Consider the following 18,215-nt stretch of genomic DNA (forward strand, 5'->3'; position numbering starts at 1 on the left):
GACATTCTGCATAGCGAGTACTTTCTACTTTTGGTACTTCAAGTACATTTTGATACCAATACTTTTGTACTTTTACTCAAGTCAATTTTGAATACCGTAATTCTACTCGTAACAGAGTATTTCTACATTGCAGTGTTTATACTTTTACTTAAGTAACACCACCACTAACTGCCGGGTGGAAACCTCATTATGTCCAAAACCTTTACCTTTCAGGATTCACATTTTTGAGCTTGTAGATCTGCAAATTTTGATGCTTTTGTGTGACAATGTGGTATGATCAAGTAGGGAGTTGATTTACAGGGGGTAAAAAAAGTGTGTGTGTGTGTGTGTGTGTGTGTGTGTGTGTGTGTGTGTGTGTGTGTGTGTGTGTGTGTGTGTGTGTGTGTGTGTGTGTGTGTGTGTGTGCGCGCGCGTGTGGGAGGTGTACAGTACCGATTCATTCATTCCATAATCTCTCGCTTTGTCACTCATTCATTTCCTCCATCTTTCTCACATTATACACTTAGTCCCTCCTTCTCTATCTCTCTCTCCTTTCTCTTTCCTCTCTCATTCCCCCCCTCCAACCCTCCCCCCCCCCCCCCCCCCCCCCCCCTCTCTCTCTCTCTCTCTCTCTCTCTCTCTCTCTCTCTCTCTCTCTCTCTCTCTCTCTCTCTCTCTCTCAGTGTCTCTGCTTCACCACTGCAGCAGCGTCAGCCAGACTGGAGATGGAGAATACAGCTGCCTTTGGTACTGCAGGGAGGGAGGGAGAGAGAGAGAGAGAGGGGGGGGAGAGAGAGAGAGAGAGAGAGAGAGAGAGAGAGAGAGAGAGAGAGAGAGAGAGAGAGAGAGAGAGGAGATGGATAGAAAGGGGGCGAGAAAAGCGGGGGAGAGAGAGAGGGTTGGGGGGGAGAGGTGTGTGTGTGTGGTGTGCTTGTCTCTCCTTTGTTGTGGTGATGTTCATGTCTTCTCTCACTCTACCCCATCCATCCATCCATCCATCCATCCATCCATCCATCTGCTTTGATGCTATCAAACCCCGCCCCCTCCCTCCTGTTAACCACTGATGTCCTACACAGTATATCGTTGTTGTCGGGTGGAAACCTCGTATCTCCAAGTTTCAAATTTGTACGTTCTTTCGCAAAGCAAAGCCCCGCTTCATCGTACAAGGCCGTCGCACAAAAGTAGTGAAAACAGCAGATCTACAAGCACACAGGCGTTGTGTGCTTGTAGATCAGCTGTTTTCACTAGTTTGAATCGTTCTTAAAATGATAAATGCAAAACGAACGGTTTTGGACATACAAGGTTTTCACCCGACAACGACGATATACAGTATACTGTGTCATATGACGAGCAGCGGAAATACAGTAGCCCCACCTGATACAGATAGACCGGCTCTTTCTGCTGTTGCATGCAATTGTATTTTATTATTTTATTACTGAAAATGTAAGATTTTTTTTTTTTTTTGCAATTCTTTCTTTTTTTAGATTTCACTTATGACTTTACCAAAACAGGGACACGAGGGTTAATGTGGTTTTAAGAGCAGCATCACTAGCTCTGAGCCTGTGACCAGCAGTCAGCCTGCAAGCACTGCCCCCCTCCCCCCCCCCCCCACAGTGGCGTCAGCTCAAGGTATGGCAACATGACTGACTGGTGCGCGTGCAAGACACCAGTCATGTTGCCATACCTCAGCGACAGACATGACAAATTTCATTTTTTTCTCCTGTAGTCAAGGTATGGCAGCTGCCATACCGTTGCCATACCCAAGTGACGCCTCTGTCCCCATCTCCCTCCATCCCCCAAATCCTTAATCCTCCTTCCCCTCCCCTCTCTCTCTCTCCTCTCCTCTCCTGCTCGAGGAGGAGGAGAGGGGACCTTGGAGGGGGGAAGGTTTTGGAACGAGGCGTCATCATGATGGCGGTAGGAGAGGGGAGGGGACGCCGCACGCGTACGCGTACGCGTGCTGTGCACACACATACACACACACACACACACACACACACACACACACACACACACACACACACACATGCGCACCCCTCCTCCCTCTGCTCTGCTCTGCCGTTTTATTGTTTTGGAAGAAGAAAAAAAAATATGTTCCCCATTTTTTCCATCCTCCTTTTATTTCTCCTCTCATAGATTGTCCTCATTACCCCCCCTCCCTCACTCACTTATCAGCCCCTCCCCTCCCCTCCCCTCCTCCATCCCCCCCCCCCCCCCCCCCCCCCCCCACACACACACACACACAGGCACACACACCTTCCCGTCTCTCCCTTCCCCTAGCTCTCTCAGTGGGCAGAGCTTAGCGAGTCCTCGGCAACACGGCTCTAACAGCAGTGGCGAGGAGAGCAGAGGAGAGAGAGAGCGCCTGTAGCCTCCATCCACGCTCTCAGTCAGTCAGTGCCATTACTGTTGCTGTTTTCACCTCGGCAGCCTCCTCATTCTTTCTCTCTCTCTCTCCATCAATACCTCCACGGTGTGTTTAGGCACCTTGCAGCGTGTGTGTGGCTTTCCAATCCCTGGAGCAAAAGCAGAAGACATCCCTCGGTTGCCTCTTGCCCTGTCATTGCGGTGGAGTGGAGTGTGTTCACTGCCCTATTTCCTGCAGGCTTGTGTTTTCTTTTTTTTCCTCGTTGCTTTTGTGCATCGCGTTGCGTTTAAGTGTTTGGGAGGCTGGCTGGGCTGTACTGTAGCTCCGGTGGAGGATGCGGACGACAGAGGCTGCCTGCAGCAGCCACAACCCTGCAGGCTGCTCTTCCCTCTTCTAGACGCCGTGTGCCGCTGAACGGAGCACATTTCACCGACGCCGTCACGAGCCAGGGGACGTTTAGGAGGGTTCCAGGAGTTTTTTTTGGCGGGGTGTTGTTGTGTGGGGGCGATGGAGATCATAGGTGTGTAAAGAGATGTGTTCATCATTGCTCTCTGAGAGTGAGAAATGGACCGTTCGGGTGCACGTTTTATACTGTGTAGGTGTGTGGAGGATGGTGCTGCTGGTAGAGGGATGTGATGTGTGGCTCTGTAGAAAGGTGTCCACTACATTTGTAGCTGTGTGTGTGTGTGTGTGTGTGTGTGTGTGTGTGTGTGTGTGTGTGTGTTTGTGTGTTTGTGTGTGTGTGTGAGTGTGTGTGTGTGCCCGTGCGCGTGCGCGCGTGTGGGGGGGGTGATCATAGATGCTTTATTTGTACATGATGTGTCAATTGATTTTAGTGATTTGCCATACATTGGAGGCTGGTGGTGTGTTTGTTGAGTGATGTGGGCTGCGTTCCGTGTTGTTTACACTGAATTGGTTTCTGTGTGTGTGTGTGTGTGTGTGTGTGTGTGTGTGTGTCTGTGTGTCTGTGTGTGTGTTTGTGTGCGTGCGTGCGTGCGCGTGTGTGTATGATGTGACATGCGAATCCCTGTTTCCGGATTTGTTGGTACACGTGTGTCTGGATACATGTGCCTGCTGTGTGTCATTAAATATTCATGCCTGTGTGTTTGACCTTGTATTTCCCTGTGTGTGCTAATCTTCATAGCATAAGGGAAATTATCCCATTTTATTGCATTTTACAAATTTATTGCAATATAACACTGTGGGAATCTTGTTGTTGTTGTTCAATATTGTTGAAATAGGGGATGAGTCTGTTTACGTGTGTGTGTGTGTGTGTGTGTGTGTGTGTGTGTGTGTGTGTGTGTGTGTGTGTGTGTGTGTGTTTGTTTTTATCCTCACAAAAAGAATTGCATTCAATTATCTACAGTGTGTGTACTCATCCAATATTCTCTCTCTCTGTCTGTCTGTCTGTCTGTCTGTCTGTCTGTCTGTCTGTCTGTCTGTCTGTCTGTCTCTCTCTCTCTCTGTGTCTCTCTCTGTCTCTCTCTCTCTCTCTCTCTCTCTCTCTCTCTCCACAGCTTGGGGACTGGGTGTGTGAGAAGATGCTGATGGCGAGAGACATCAGCAGCCGAGACGAGACCCAGAAGCTCCATAAGAAATGGCTGAAGCACCAGGCCTTCATGGCCGAGCTGGCCCAGAACAAAGAGTGGCTGGACAAGATCGAGAAGGTGAGCGCTGTAAAAAAATATATACTTTTCTTCCTTGTTTACTGTCACATTTCAGGCAGGCACAATGGTGATTTACAGGACCTGCAGAGAATGTTAGAGAAGTAGGGGCTGAAATCTCTAAAAGGGCGTTTGGTGAAAATATTGAAAATAGCAAACCTCCAAGCTCACAACGCGTCACGCTGAGCTTGGAGGTCGGCTATTTTCGGTACTTGAGTTGATACCTCACTAAACTAAGCATAATCAAGTGAATACTGGATATGTGGCGTAACGGCATGGGTTTCTACACAGTGAGGGCAATTATTTCAATATAAGATGCTGCATTCAAGTTCAGGAGAGTTTGGACAAGGCAATTCTCTTGAATGCTGCCTTCATGTATGAGATGGAAAGGAGGGCATTTGCGTTTTTCACCATAGTAAAAACTGCATTCATGGTCTGGAGAGGGCACTTTTTACAGACGGATAAAACTGTTTATCTAACTACTACTAGTCCTGTGCGATGAGGGATTGAATGTAGGAGTCTCAGAAGTAATGTTGGAGAACCCAGACGGGTGCCTGTTGCGCAGAATAGTCACCATCGATGTCCAGTATGTTGTACAATACCCGTTGTATCCGTCTGTCTGGCTGGTACGCCCATATATGGTGTTCCAATTCCAGGTCAGTCTGTGATGTCATCTCCAAATTTGGGCACTGTAATGATGTCAGTCAGTGACGTTGAGTTGATTGATTGATTGATTGAGTATTTTATTAGACAAAAATTGATTGAGTATTTTATTAGACAAAAATGGAGAACAGTACAAGTATAGTCAATACAATAAAAACATGTAGTACGGTACAAGTACAGTTAAACACCCTGCCTAAAAGGAGCATCCCAAATAGGTCCTTTTACAGTCTTTTTTACGTCGGAAGTTGGGATTTGTTGATGTCAGTTGGGCATTGTTACCATGGTGGCGACACTGTTTAGTATCAGTGATGTCAGCATGCAGACAGACGGGTGGACAGCGGACAGACAGACATTTATTTGGTAAATTAATAGTGAGATTGTAGTTGTTGGGCTGGCCACCGGTCCTCCTAGCTATTGCTACCTGGTTGACTCGTCTGTACGACAATAGAATATATCATCTCACCTGTCGTTGTAGCTCTCTGCTCTCATGGTTGGTCTTACTTGAGACATCATACAGGACACTTGCTCTTGTTGCATTTTTATAAGCTTTTCCAGCAGTCCCATAGCGAGTGGACGCGTTTCCACTGCTGTGTCTTGTGTCACAATTTTTTTGGGGTGTTCCAGATGGCTCAAAGACAGATTGGAGGAACTGTATTCACAATATTTCTATGACAAGAGCCAAGCAGATTTACTTCCTGCTCTCTTAAGATGTGTGTGGGATGGCTCAATATCAGGCAGAATATCAGAGCACAAATGTCTGGTGATTTTGAATATAGGTCAAGCTTTACTTTGCCCACATTTTAACCAGAAAGGTTTATATATTTATCTTTCTTTTTATCTTCATTTCCTGATGACCGTTCTTCATCAGGATCTTAATGATATAATTCAGATCTACAAGCTCAAAACACATCGCTTCGTGCCACGTTTCAAGCTTGTAGATCTGCTACTTTTGGTGCTTTCTTGTGACGCTGTAGTATGATGATGTTTGATGTTAATCTGCCCAACAACAGTGATATGTATATTGTAATGTATACTGTGTCGAGTAAATGCTACTGGGAGTGAGGTTTAGAGAGTGGACATTCTATTTTCTTTTTCTCTTTTTTTATTGAATTTTCCACGTGTGTCCACAGACATTACAGCAGAACACGAAAAACAAAGATGAACAAGAAAAGACTAGCACATTACATACCGTACATACAAAACAAACTTACAAATACACATAAGGGGAGATATCTGTCTCTCTACTCACTCACCTATTGGTTAATATACATAATTATGTACAGCCCAACCACTTGGTCACATGTGTATTCTATTTTCAGTGTGAGAGACGTTCTGGTACAGTGTCTGTTAAGGACATCCTGATGCGTCACTGCTGGCTGATAACATCATGTGACAGCTGATTGGGTTTGGCAGTAGTCCTGCTGCAGTTTGCTAATGTCCCTGCTTGTATTGATTGGATACCAGTACCATCCCTTACGCTGGGCAAGAGCTGCATGCTGCTCAAAGTGTCTGTGCGGAAGTACAGGAAGTTAACCGCCCGGAGGGAGTTACTGTACTGTACGTTGATGCTGTGCAGGACTGTTTACACTCCCAGGGCATGAGAACCGTGTTGTGATTGGTTGAGAAAGACAGCATCCAGGGGAAGTATTGGACATACAGCGGAAGTCCCGCCCTATTAGACACTTTCTGCTGTGTGGTCTGGGATCCCTTCACTTTTCGGGGTTTGATCTGGTCGGGAGCGGAAACCACTCTACGTCAAAGGACTACAATTTGGCCCGAAAGATCAAACCGGATTCAGTTTTAACCCAAAATAATTCCCCTGCGCTCAAGGACATACTTTTAGAGCCTACCTAATAAACCCCTTGATGCGGCGTAGTTTTGCTTTTGAAAAATGTGTTTGGTATATGCATCTTTTAGTCCAACTCGTAGCGACTGGTGACTACACTAGGCTACTCGAGCATTTTAATAGGGATTGGGGAAACAAACGGGGGGAACCAAAACAAAGTGATGCTGCTTCTTCTGCTTGTGGTTTCCGCTTAGACCGGATCAAACAGCCCTTTGTGAACGATCACCAGGCTTTCCCCCGAGAAAGCCTGGTGAGGCGAGGTTATCTGCTGTGTAGTTCTTTTTCAGGCTTTTCTCCTCGTGAGACAGGGAACGAGGTTAGCTGTAGCATTATTGTCGCAGTCAAGCGAAAACTTGCAGTGAGCTTGTACATGAGCTATTTTCGCTACTTGTGCGTGATACTATCATACAACAAACTATGAATTAAATAAGGCATTCGTTTAGATGAAATACAGAGGTACAAGGTTTCTGCTTGACGTTGCCTGGATAACATAAAGCTGGTATGTTTTATCTGTGGAAGGGAAATAGCCTGAGTGATCACATCATCTCTGTTGCCTCTCTAATATACTGACAGCCATGTTGGAAGTTAGAATATTAGTATCAGTCAAAGAGATGATTCTTTGTTTATTTCTTGCTTGCAGTAGGGGGTTCTCTTAGGGTTCTTTAGCGTTGTTTAAATCAGATTATTATGAGATTATAAACAGAAAGGCATCATTTTGTTCAAGGGCATTTGTTGAGAGAAAAATGTGTTTATGTTTGAGATTAAACATTTCATAAACAGTCACAGGTAGTGTGTTTGACAAACACAAATCATCACAGCCACTGCTGAGCCCGAGAGTCAGACATGAAATGGTATCGGCTGAACGAACTTGATCCTTTGTTTAAAGAATGTGTAAAATGTTTATTGAAAACTGTTTATTGCAAATGCTCATAACAATGTTGAATGTAGGCTACCTCATGGCTGGAAAGAGAAGCGGTTTAAAGCAGTCTGAAGTGTTTGCTCATGTTGTGTTTTGGGTAGTGTTGTGGTCTGCTCTGCTGTCCTAGCATCACATCCTCTCAGAGACTTCTCTGCCTCTCCTGCGTTTTTTACGCTCCGTAAAGAAATACAGATAAGAGTGGACTGCCTACTCTTGCTTTAACCCATTTAGACCTGAGGCCAAGTCTTCAAGTCTACACCAAGCTAATAGAAACCGCAGGCTTGGAATGGAAGCCATTGTTCTCTCCTCTCTCGTTTGAAATCTTGTATTAAAAAAACAACTGCCTAACGTTAATGTCACTGGTAGGTGGGTTTCTGAAGTGTCCACAGCACTCCTATGCTATGGTGCTTTCAAGATAGGTTGAAAATGGGTGAAGTCGTCCTGAGTCAAGAGATTGCTGACAGCAGTAGGAACACTTGTCAGCTGATTCTGACTCTGACAGATTATTTTGAGAATTCAAGAATTGTTGTCCTTAGTCTGCTGCCAGTGTGTACAAGAAATATGACTCTGAGATTAGCTACATACAGCCACATGCACACAGATACACACCGAACACATGGGAGATTACATATTGAAACATAAATACATTAATTTAAAACATTCATATAAAATATATGGCGATATTACAGTAGCAGTGTTCATTTTGACAGTAAATCTTGATTTAGTTGATTGATGAGAGGCAGTTGTAGGCATTTTATTTGTTCTGCCTGTTGCTGTAACACTACAGCTAGCAGTACAGCCATCCGGTACTAAGTCACCACACTTCATGTCTCAGAACACTAAGTTAAACACTTAAAACCTATACTTGGTTGACTGGAGTCCATCAGGGCTCTATACTTGTGACTTTTTGTCTACATTAAATATCTTTGCAGAAAATAGACCATCTACAAGCTCACAAAGTTTTCCCCACAGTACGGATTCTGAGCTTTAAGTCAAGTGTCTTTACAGCTGCTCCTTACCAACCAATGAACTTTGAAAAATGTGCCTGTGTCTCTGCTCTGGTTGACTGGTCTGGTCACTGTGACATTACATTGTGATACACCCAGACAGAATCACCCACTGCTAGCCTACACACTGCTCATTGTGTCTAATTACAATACAGCCAGTCACAGAGAATCTCTAGAGCTATATTTTTTGTCCATGCCTTACCCCTTATACCTATAAACTTCTTTGCCTTTCTTACTATTCTTACTATCTAAAACATTTTGAAATACTTCAAATATCCAATCTACATCGACACAAGCTTGTAGATCAGATATTTGAAATATTAATAAATGTTTTTCAAAATAGTAAAAAATGTCAAAAGAGTTTAGGGATAAGAGGTAAGGCATGGACGAAAATAGGGCCCATAGTCTCTTTCCTCTATATTCTCTGTCCTAGTGCATACTGTATAAGAGTTCTCTGTGTTTGTGTGCATGTTCTGGTGCATGTTCTGGTGCCTGCTTTTGTGTGTGTGTGTGTGTGTGTGTGTGTGTGTGTGTGTGTGTGTGTGTGTGTGTGTGTGTGTGTGTGTGTGTGTGTGTGTGTGTGTGTGTGTGTGTGTGCACCTGCGCGTGCGTGCGTGCGCGCACCTGCATACAGTAAATACTGTTTTTGGGTATGCACATGCGTCTTTCCACGCGGTTCGATCCTGTAGTTTTTGTCTCCTTTTGATGTGACACTGTAGTATGTATGGGAATTTAAACGGAAGAAAATACACAAAAAGTTGATAAGAGGTTTCTGTCTGAAAGCAACGCTTTCCTTGTGTTTCCATGCATGCATTATGTGCTAGCAGGCAAGTGAGCGGTGAGCACTTGTGTGTGTATGTGTGTGCGTGCGATGTGGACTCATGACGTGGGCTGTAAGAGGGAGACTGGCAGAATGGGTAGAAGTGATATATAAGCAGAGCGAGCGGCATAACGAGTCCACTTAGCCAGATACTGAGTGCTCCACTGTTTCACATGATTAGATTGACAGAAGGAAGGTCATGGGCTCTACTTAAAGCTGGAGTGGACTTCCTGGAAAGCACTTGCACTAAGACCAGTGGTTCTTAACCTGTGGGCCAGGGCCCACTGGTGGGCCGTGAGGATATTGCAAGTGGGCCCCCCAAACAATTGGTAAAACCGGCCCACCCATCTGTCAGATGGGTGGGCTGTGAACAGTTAGACCTACACAAGTATGGATCTTTTCCTAGACGCACATTTTTGTATATATCCGTATAGAAATAATTCTATACGTGTGTGTGTGTGTGTGTGTGTGTGTGTGTGTGTGTGTGTGTGTGTGTGTGTGTGTGTGTGTGTGTGTGTGTGTGTGTGTGTGTGTGTGTTTGTGTGTGTGTGTGTGTGTGTGTGTGTGTGTGTGACTCTCTGACACATGCATGGAGCAGCACACACGCTATGCACTCACACACACACACACACACACACACACACACACACACACACACACACACACACACACACACACACACACACACACCCACACACACACACACACACACACACACACACACACACACACACACACACACACACACACACACGTCATCGTTTTCACAGCAGCTCCATTTTTCATGCCTACACAGATCTAGCCTACAGTAGCACAGCTAAACAATACACCCATGTTAACACACGGTGGGGATATACTGCAGTTAGTTAGCTGCATTAGCATATAGTCTGGCTAACACAGATCCACTGAATCGGATATTTTGGAAAATCTTCACTTATTTATCAATTTTAGGGACCGAAATCTCCGTTTGCGTGTGGTAAAAAGCCCCAAACTCACAAAAAAAATTGTGTTTAGAAAAACATCCATACTCGTGTAGCCAGGGGTCTTAGTGAACACTTAAGCGATTTTAAAGTGGGCCCTGATTTAGCCTTGCGTAGCCAGGCTTTACTCATCTGCGAAGAGAAAAGCCTGGTTACGACGTGAAGCTGATATGGCATAGAACGGTGCTACTTCCGCCTGCAGAATTTCACATTTTAGTTTTTTCACAGTGTGGTGTATTCCCCGCTAGCAAAAAGAAATGTTCTACTTCTCCCGACCCTTTGGTTGCACTCGTAATAAACAATATCCAAACAAAAACATGGATTCTGACAAAGTTACACCTATTAAGAGTGAGTTAAGAGCTACAATCTATTTAGGTTTGTTTCGCTGGTGGATGTTAACAGACCTGCACACTGCCTGACGTAACTAACCCTAACCCCCTAACCGCAGCACTTCCGCTACTTCAGTTATGCAGCCCACAGCGGATATTGTGGCCAGGGTGGCCCTGATTCCAGAAAAGGTTCACAACCACTGCACTAGACCAGAGGGACAGAGAGAGAGGGGAAGGAGGAGAGAGAAAAATACAAAGAGAGATAGAAATCAGAGAGGGAGACAGTCAGAAAGCGAGGGAGGGAGGGAGGGAGGGGAAAGACAGAAAGAGAGAGATAAGGTAGGAAAAGGAGGACAGGAGAGACGGAGGCTGCCTGAAACCATCCGTTGAGCTGTGAACTGTGCAGGCCTGTGCTCTCTCTCTGCACACCCCACGGCAGAGCTGAGATCCTGTCTGCATTGTGGCCTGTTGACCTTCCACTCAAATTCAAATACAGACTTTTCCATTCTTCATGTGTGGCAGCAACATTCAGTACAATGCAGTATATCAGAACAATGTTCAAGAAGACAGCACATTATAAAAAAGACAGCAGTACATAATTATATACAATATATAAAACAAAACAAAACAGATCACTCAAGCGCACCTACATACTGTACCCTCACACACACAAACACGCACGCACGCATGCACGCACGCACGCACGCACACACGCACGCACAAACGCACACGAATATTCAGATAAATGAATTAAAAGAATATAGAAGCTATTACACCAATTCTCTCAGAGCCTGCATGTGTATCGATTAGGGATGGGTATCGTCTGCGATACTTTTAATGGTATCGATCGCATGACGTCGATACTATCGGGTATCGGTTCACGTAAAAACAGACGATACCTTGTTTCGATACCCTGGCCGGTCGCATCTGTAACAGTTGGGCTACTGAGAGTTTAATGACTGCTTTTGTAGGCTACACTCGTTACTGTGGAAAATAGCCGACAATAGCCTGTAATGTTTATTATTATGATGATTATCCAACGTCTATACTCTCCGCTCCACCACACTGTGTGATCATCATCATCACCTCTGCTCTACCGCAGCAGCGAGTCACCACTCTTTCCGTGTTGAAGTTAAACTTAAATAAAAAGTCAAATAAAAAGTTCTCAGGTATCGAAAAAGGTATCTTATCGATTCAAAGGTGAACGATATCCATCCCTAGTATCGATAACTGCTTCTCATAGGGCTGTTTAGAGCCTCTATGATGCTGTTCTCTGAGACACATCAAGCCGACACATAAAATTGTACATCAACTGTCTTAAAGAACATGTAGGATCTGAACAGTGAACACTGTCAACAGAACACACACAACAGAACATTTCCGGAGCAGCTATTATAATAATTCTAATTGTATTATTCTTGCAATAGTACAGTAATGTCATTATTGATGTTGCAGTTTGTTTCTTCCGGGAAACAGAACTTGAATTGAACCAAGGTTAACCTGAGTATATACCATCCACATTAAAATACAATGTTTTTGGACCAATGTTGTGGCAAATTGTGAGCTTGGAGGTTGGAGCTTTGTACACCTGCTATTTTGAACAGTTTTGAAAGTCTTTTTTAAACAAAACAAAAAGTAAAACCTCATGCATATTATTGACATGCCCAAAACAAGTACAAATGTCAAGCTGTAGCTGACGAGCTGAAACTTACTGAACCCCGCTGCATACACTGTGTCTGTCTCATTGTGATATACTTGGAGCTGGACAGGGTTAGCCTGTATATAGTCTCGGGTAGCCAGACAACTATTCCACAATCTCCGAATGGCTATATAGAGTCTGGAACAACAGCTCCTGAACGGCGAGTAACGGAGCTGTTCAGGAAATATATATATTTAAAATGTCATTTCTGCTAAGCAACAAGCTAAATATGCTTTTTTATTTATAACAGGATAAATGTGTGCGATGTTAAAAACAAAACGGAAGTGGGGAGGAGGCTTCACTTCCACTTTAACCGGGCACTCATCATAAGTACTTCGGTCCCCCAGACTGTATGACGGGAGCATTTGCAAATCACGGGAGTCAACAGTCTGCCCACACGAGACTAGCCTGTATAGCACCCATATTAGCTCCTCAGTTCTGCCCCATGGCCGTTGCTTAGCGACTTGTGATTCTGCATTTTTAGAATGTTGGGCTATCTTACTATGGGCGGTCAGTGGATTTTTGGAACATGTTACAGTAGTAAGACTGTATTGTCCGGTTACACTGTGTGTGTTGTGTGTTGTTTTTTGCTATGACACTCAGAAAGTCACTATTATGTCTTGGTCTCAAGGCCGATGACACTAATTATTGTACATAGATTATACTTAAAGTGGAAAACCACACATTATTAACATTAAACTATGTCATTAATGGCGTGGACGGCTGAGTCAGGCTGACGCAGCTAAAGTCCATGTAAATGACGTAGTTTAATGTTGAAAATGGGTAGTTTTCCTCTTTAAAGTAATTCTGTAATAGTAAAGCTAGTTCAAGTATGTTCTACCATGTGCACTGGTTGTTGCTATCTTCCTCTCTCCTCTGAGATGTTCCAGTCTATTTCTGTGTAGAACCCCTTTCTGCCATAAAGGGCGCAGTATTTAGGACATGGTTTTGTCTATCGGCACTTTTTACTATCCTTTTTGTGTTTAAATAATCTGATACTTGCTACAGTAGAATCTTCTTTCCATTTTCTTCATAGAACACACTGTCCTATGAGAAGAACTAGCCAAGAGGTAAAGCATATAAAAGAAACAGAGAGAGATAAAAAAGGCTCACTCTGCAGAATTTGTTCACACCTAAAAATATCACAGAGAAGCAAAGAAATGTCTGCAGATTCAGTTTGGGCACAACTATAGACGCATTTCCAGACGTCACAATGCTAAGAACCAGTGTGCGTGCACAGGTCAGGGCCTAAAGAAGAAAGCGACCGCTCATTGGATGCAATGTAAAAGTCGTCACAGCACTCACGTGTAAAAAAATGCATCCCATCAAACTTTCAGATGCTCGCTCTTGAAATATATACCTTGGTTTATGTTCTGTCAACTTTTGTGTAAACAATTATAGCGATTCTCAAAGCAGTTGTCCCCCAAACCCCCAGTCGCTGAGGGAGGGCTCCCTATGATCACGGCACCGGAGCCTGCCTGATCCCGCAGCTGAATCCCATAAAAAATGTTCCGCCGTGTAAAGATGTTGCACGCAGAGAACGACCGAGAACAGCAGACCTCCAAGCTCACAGCAGTCACATCCGTGATGCGAGGTGAACTTGTATGTCATTCAGCTTACTGTTGATGGGTGAAGTACCGGTATGTCTTGCTAGGAGCGTCTCACCAGCCAACACACACAAGAGGAGGTTGAATTAACTGAAACTAGCGCTCCCCAAGACAACAGGTTTGGGGATCTGTTGGGAATTCATTACATGAAACCAGTTCCTGTCTCAATGTTGTGTCACCACACTACCAACATACCTGGCCTTGTGGTGGCAGACTGGATAAAGCCATGGTCACTTATGCTGCCCCTATCTTTTAAGCTCCTGTTGCCCCTGTCGTTGCAAATAAGAAACTATTCTTAAACACTTAAACCCTATACTTGGTTGTTGTCTGGAGTCCCTCAGGGCTTTGTTTGTTTGTCTCTACAATAAATATCTTTGCTGGTTGCTTTCTTGTTGTGTGTAAACAACCAGAAGTGGACTTTTTTCATGGAAGGACCCAAATTGCATTGATGTTTAAATATTTAATGAACTTAGCCGAATTATTATGGAACTAGAATTAACTTTATAATTGTGACCATAGTGAGGTTTTGACACAGACTTTTTGACTGGTTTAAAACTGAAAAATGTATCATATTTTGAAACAACAATTGACAGTTATGGTTTCCACAGTGTGGCGTTGCTGCCATGTGTGGGGCTGAAAATGCTGGTGCAAACTCTGTGAAAAACATAGGAAAGTACTGAATCTCTCTCTGCTGGCTCAGGGTGCCAACGAGAAGGGCGCTTAAACCCCGGAGCCGCTCCCTCGTCAACAGTGGCTGTGTAGTTGTGCTGGGTTAATGTGAAGGAGTGCTTTGTAGGAAAATAGCTTGCATACTCAGCAGCCTTTCCTTGAAATATACAGTATGGATTGTTGCTGTCGGGCAGAAGCCTCATATCTCCATATTTCTCGTAAATTAACACCCTAATTGATCATACTATTAGCTTCACACAAAAGCATCAAAAGTAGCAGATCCGCACACTGCGTTTCGAGCTTGTAGATCTGCTACTTTAGCTATTTTATTTTATTTGATGCCTGAAAAGTAACAGTTTTGGACATATGAGGTTTCCACTCGACAGAGACTATATATATCGTCTCTGTCGGGCAGAAACCTTGTATCTCCAAGTTTCAAATTTGTATGTTTTTTCCGCTAAGTCTCTGCTTCATCAGACAAGGCCGTCACACAAAAGTAGTGAAAACAGCAGATCTACAAGCACACAACGCCTCGCAGTGCGAGGCGTTGTGTGCTTGTAGATCGGCTGTTTTCACTAGCTTAGTTCATTTTTTAAATGATACAAAACGAACGCTTTTGGACATACAAGGTTTCCACCCGTCAACGACGATATACAAAAAAAAAAACACAAACCACTTGTCCTGCTCTTTCTTCAGACGGGTGTATAGTAGGTGAGAGTGAAGGCTCCAGCAGTAGAGGCCATTTTGAATGATTATGATGCAGGCTGTGTATGTACTGTGTCAATTTCCGTGCTGACGTCAAGACGGCCGGCGGCAGCTGGATTGAGGTTCCTCCTCCTCCTCCTTTGGCTTACCGAGGTTGCTAGGCAACAGCCGTCCAATCCGGTCTCCCCTCTCCTTTTCTTCCCTCCTCTCTCTGTACAGCTCATGTGTGAAGGTCATCCTCTCTGTCTCTCTCTCTCTCTCTCTCTCTCTCTCTCTCTCTCTCTCTCTCTCTCTCTCTCTCTCTCTCTCACTGTCTCTGTCTCTCTTGTCCTTTCTGTCCTCTCCTTATTTCTACCAATCTAAACCAGAGGACAGGAAACGGCAATAGACAGAACAGGAAGTGATGAAAAAGGTGGCGGAAAAATGAGCTGGATGAAAATGTAAGGCCATGCTTGAGGAGTGGGAGTCGGTGTCTGTAAACACGGAGGCGCATGGATGCTGTCATCATCGGCATATTTTCCTTTAAATACTATAGGTTAAATAATATAAATATGTTTCCGATCCGAACGGTGCGGGTTGAATCAGTAAAGGACATTTTGTATGATTAAAAGTTAAGGTGTGTTAAAGTTAAGGTTTGTTGGAGTATCTGCTTTTGTAATTGTGTAATACTGTAGGCTGAAGTATGTAAGCAATTTACCCCGAGTGAGAGGACATTATGCTCTGATAATGTCCTGTGTTAGGGGGTGATCGGACGAGGCGAAGCCGAGTCCGATAACCCCCTAACACAGGACATTATCAGAGCATAATGTCCGACCCCGAGTGGTAAATAGCTTTTCTACCACTTTTTCCCATATACATGAAAGAAAACACATAGTTGTAACTTGCAAGGATCTTAAGTTACAATCATTATTGCCTATAAAACTTCCGCCATAACAACAAATAGTGCCACAAACAACATCTTCTACTCACCACCAGATGGCGCCAACTCCATGCTGAGACAGATGTCGCCTTACGCGACCGAGTATTTCCCGGTGAATCTGTGCGCAAAGGTGGGGGCCGATGGGCAAGGAGGGTTGCGAGCTTATGAGAAACAACTAAAATAAGACCTTAAAACCTGGCGAAAACAGTTGCGTGCATTAGCGCAAATGGAAAACATTCAATTAACTTCTGAAAAGCCTACACGGCCTTTAAACAGCGTGCATACGGTGCATTAGATGAGGATAAATGAAATCATTAAATGGAAATCATTAAATTAACTTCTGAAAAGGCTTCTTCTAAGCCTACACTATATAGCCTACTAAAAACGAGTGAATCTTGCCACACGTGAATAATTGTGGTTCAGTGGTTGTAAACAATAACACAGACAATATAAAATCCTTAGTCTAGTTGTGGGAAGAAAAGGATATCATCATCATCATGGCCCCAAATAACTTTTAAATATCTTGCAATTGGAGACGAGTCTCTTACTAAATCGGCAAGAGTGCCTCTCATTTTCAATACATAAAGGCTAAGCTATAGAACCTCTCCATCATCAGCAATAGTCAGTGGTGGTGCGTGTCCCCCAGACCCCCACACTCCCAAGCCCCCACCTTTGCGCACAGATTCACCGGGAAATACTCGGTCGCCTAGCTTACAGCTAAGCTAACGTCAGTTAAAAGCACCGTTCCGGCCGTAAATAGAGGCTGTTCGCTTCCAGAAAGGCATAGGTTCAGAGAAAAGGGGCTTTAAAGTTGGCGGATTGCATTGGATCCAAATAAATCGGCGACGATAGTACGCACGTTGGTAAACATAGGACCGCTGCGACCGTCATTTGTTGGTGGGGGGAAAGGTGTTCCGACCATAGCGTTCCGACTCCCTCCTGAAGTCCCCGGATGCGTTCATCGCGTATTGATCTCGGAAATGTGCCTCATTTGCATGTACATCCGGGCATTTCACACATTCCGGCTATTGTGGCCTCATTTACTACTGTTTTAAGCCAATCACAATCCAGTATTTGAACACGTGACTAGAAAAAGTGGTAGAAGTTACATTTAATTTCCACAGATGATCTTCTACCATCTGAGCTCTTCCTTTCCTCTTCCTATTTTTAATTCTTGTACCTCTTAGATTATAGGATGATTTGAATATATACTATATTTTTTTATTTAAATATATTTTTAGGGCTTTTCTGCCTTTATTTATAGGTATAGCGGAGATGGACAGGCTACATTGGTGGCATTATTTGCTCTGAACCAACCCGTCACATCGGTGTAAACAGCGGGCAGGATGTTTTACATGTCTTCCAGGATTAATAAACTGTCCATACAACCAATAACTGTTATCATACTTACCACGTTCAACCTCCTGTCCGTTTTCTGGGCATGTACATTTTGAATTGGTCAACGGCAGCGAGATTGGGCTTCTTGTTGGGCCAAACAGGTTCATGACATGCGCAGTTCCATGTATACTGTACATTGTGACATGGAATTGTGATGTGGTTTATTTAAAGAGATGTTATGTTATTGCATCAAAACCAGCAGTTACAAGATGAATACTACTGTATCTGTAATGAGGGAAAACGGATATCATAATGCTCTTTCTGAAGCCACTACCTACTACTACACTGTACTGTATGTAGGTCTCTGGTTGCCAGTAGAACACGTAGCCCATTTTACTTCTATTTTTGGTCCTGAAAATCAATGCTACACCGTCGCAGTCTGTGACACAGTGTCTGATTTACTGCAAAGCCATGGCTAGACATCATGTAATGTGATGACAGGTAAGAGTTATTGGCGTTGGGTAACTTGATTCATATAACGTGAAAGATGTCAGTGGTTGTGCTCACATTTGTGTGTGTGCACGCGTGTGCATGTGTGTCAGCGTGCGCAAGCTTGTACTTTTGTTCCTCTAAAGCCTTTAGGATTTAGTTTCCTGTCCCATCTCTCTTATGCTTGATAATTAATGGCCCTTTAAGCCATGAA

At 44.0% G+C, this 18,215-nt stretch overlaps 1 protein-coding gene across 1 annotated transcript in view; it reads left to right on the forward strand.

The window, feature by feature from the left end:
- sptbn4b (spectrin, beta, non-erythrocytic 4b) overlaps nucleotides 1-18,215 on the forward strand; it is a gene marked incomplete at its 5' end in the record, with an annotated part of 145,752 nt that overhangs the window by 81,204 nt on the left and 46,333 nt on the right. Inside the window, one exon of the mRNA XM_080731518.1 lies at nucleotides 3,865-4,014. Within this exon, the coding sequence (XP_080587644.1) occupies nucleotides 3,865-4,014 (150 nt within the window). The remainder of the gene's footprint in view (nucleotides 1-3,864; nucleotides 4,015-18,215) is intronic.

The sequence above is a fragment of the Nannobrachium achirus genome (assembly GCF_963921795.1).
Source record: "Nannobrachium achirus genome assembly, chromosome: 8".
NCBI classification, from domain to species: domain Eukaryota; kingdom Metazoa; phylum Chordata; class Actinopteri; order Myctophiformes; family Myctophidae; genus Nannobrachium; species Nannobrachium achirus.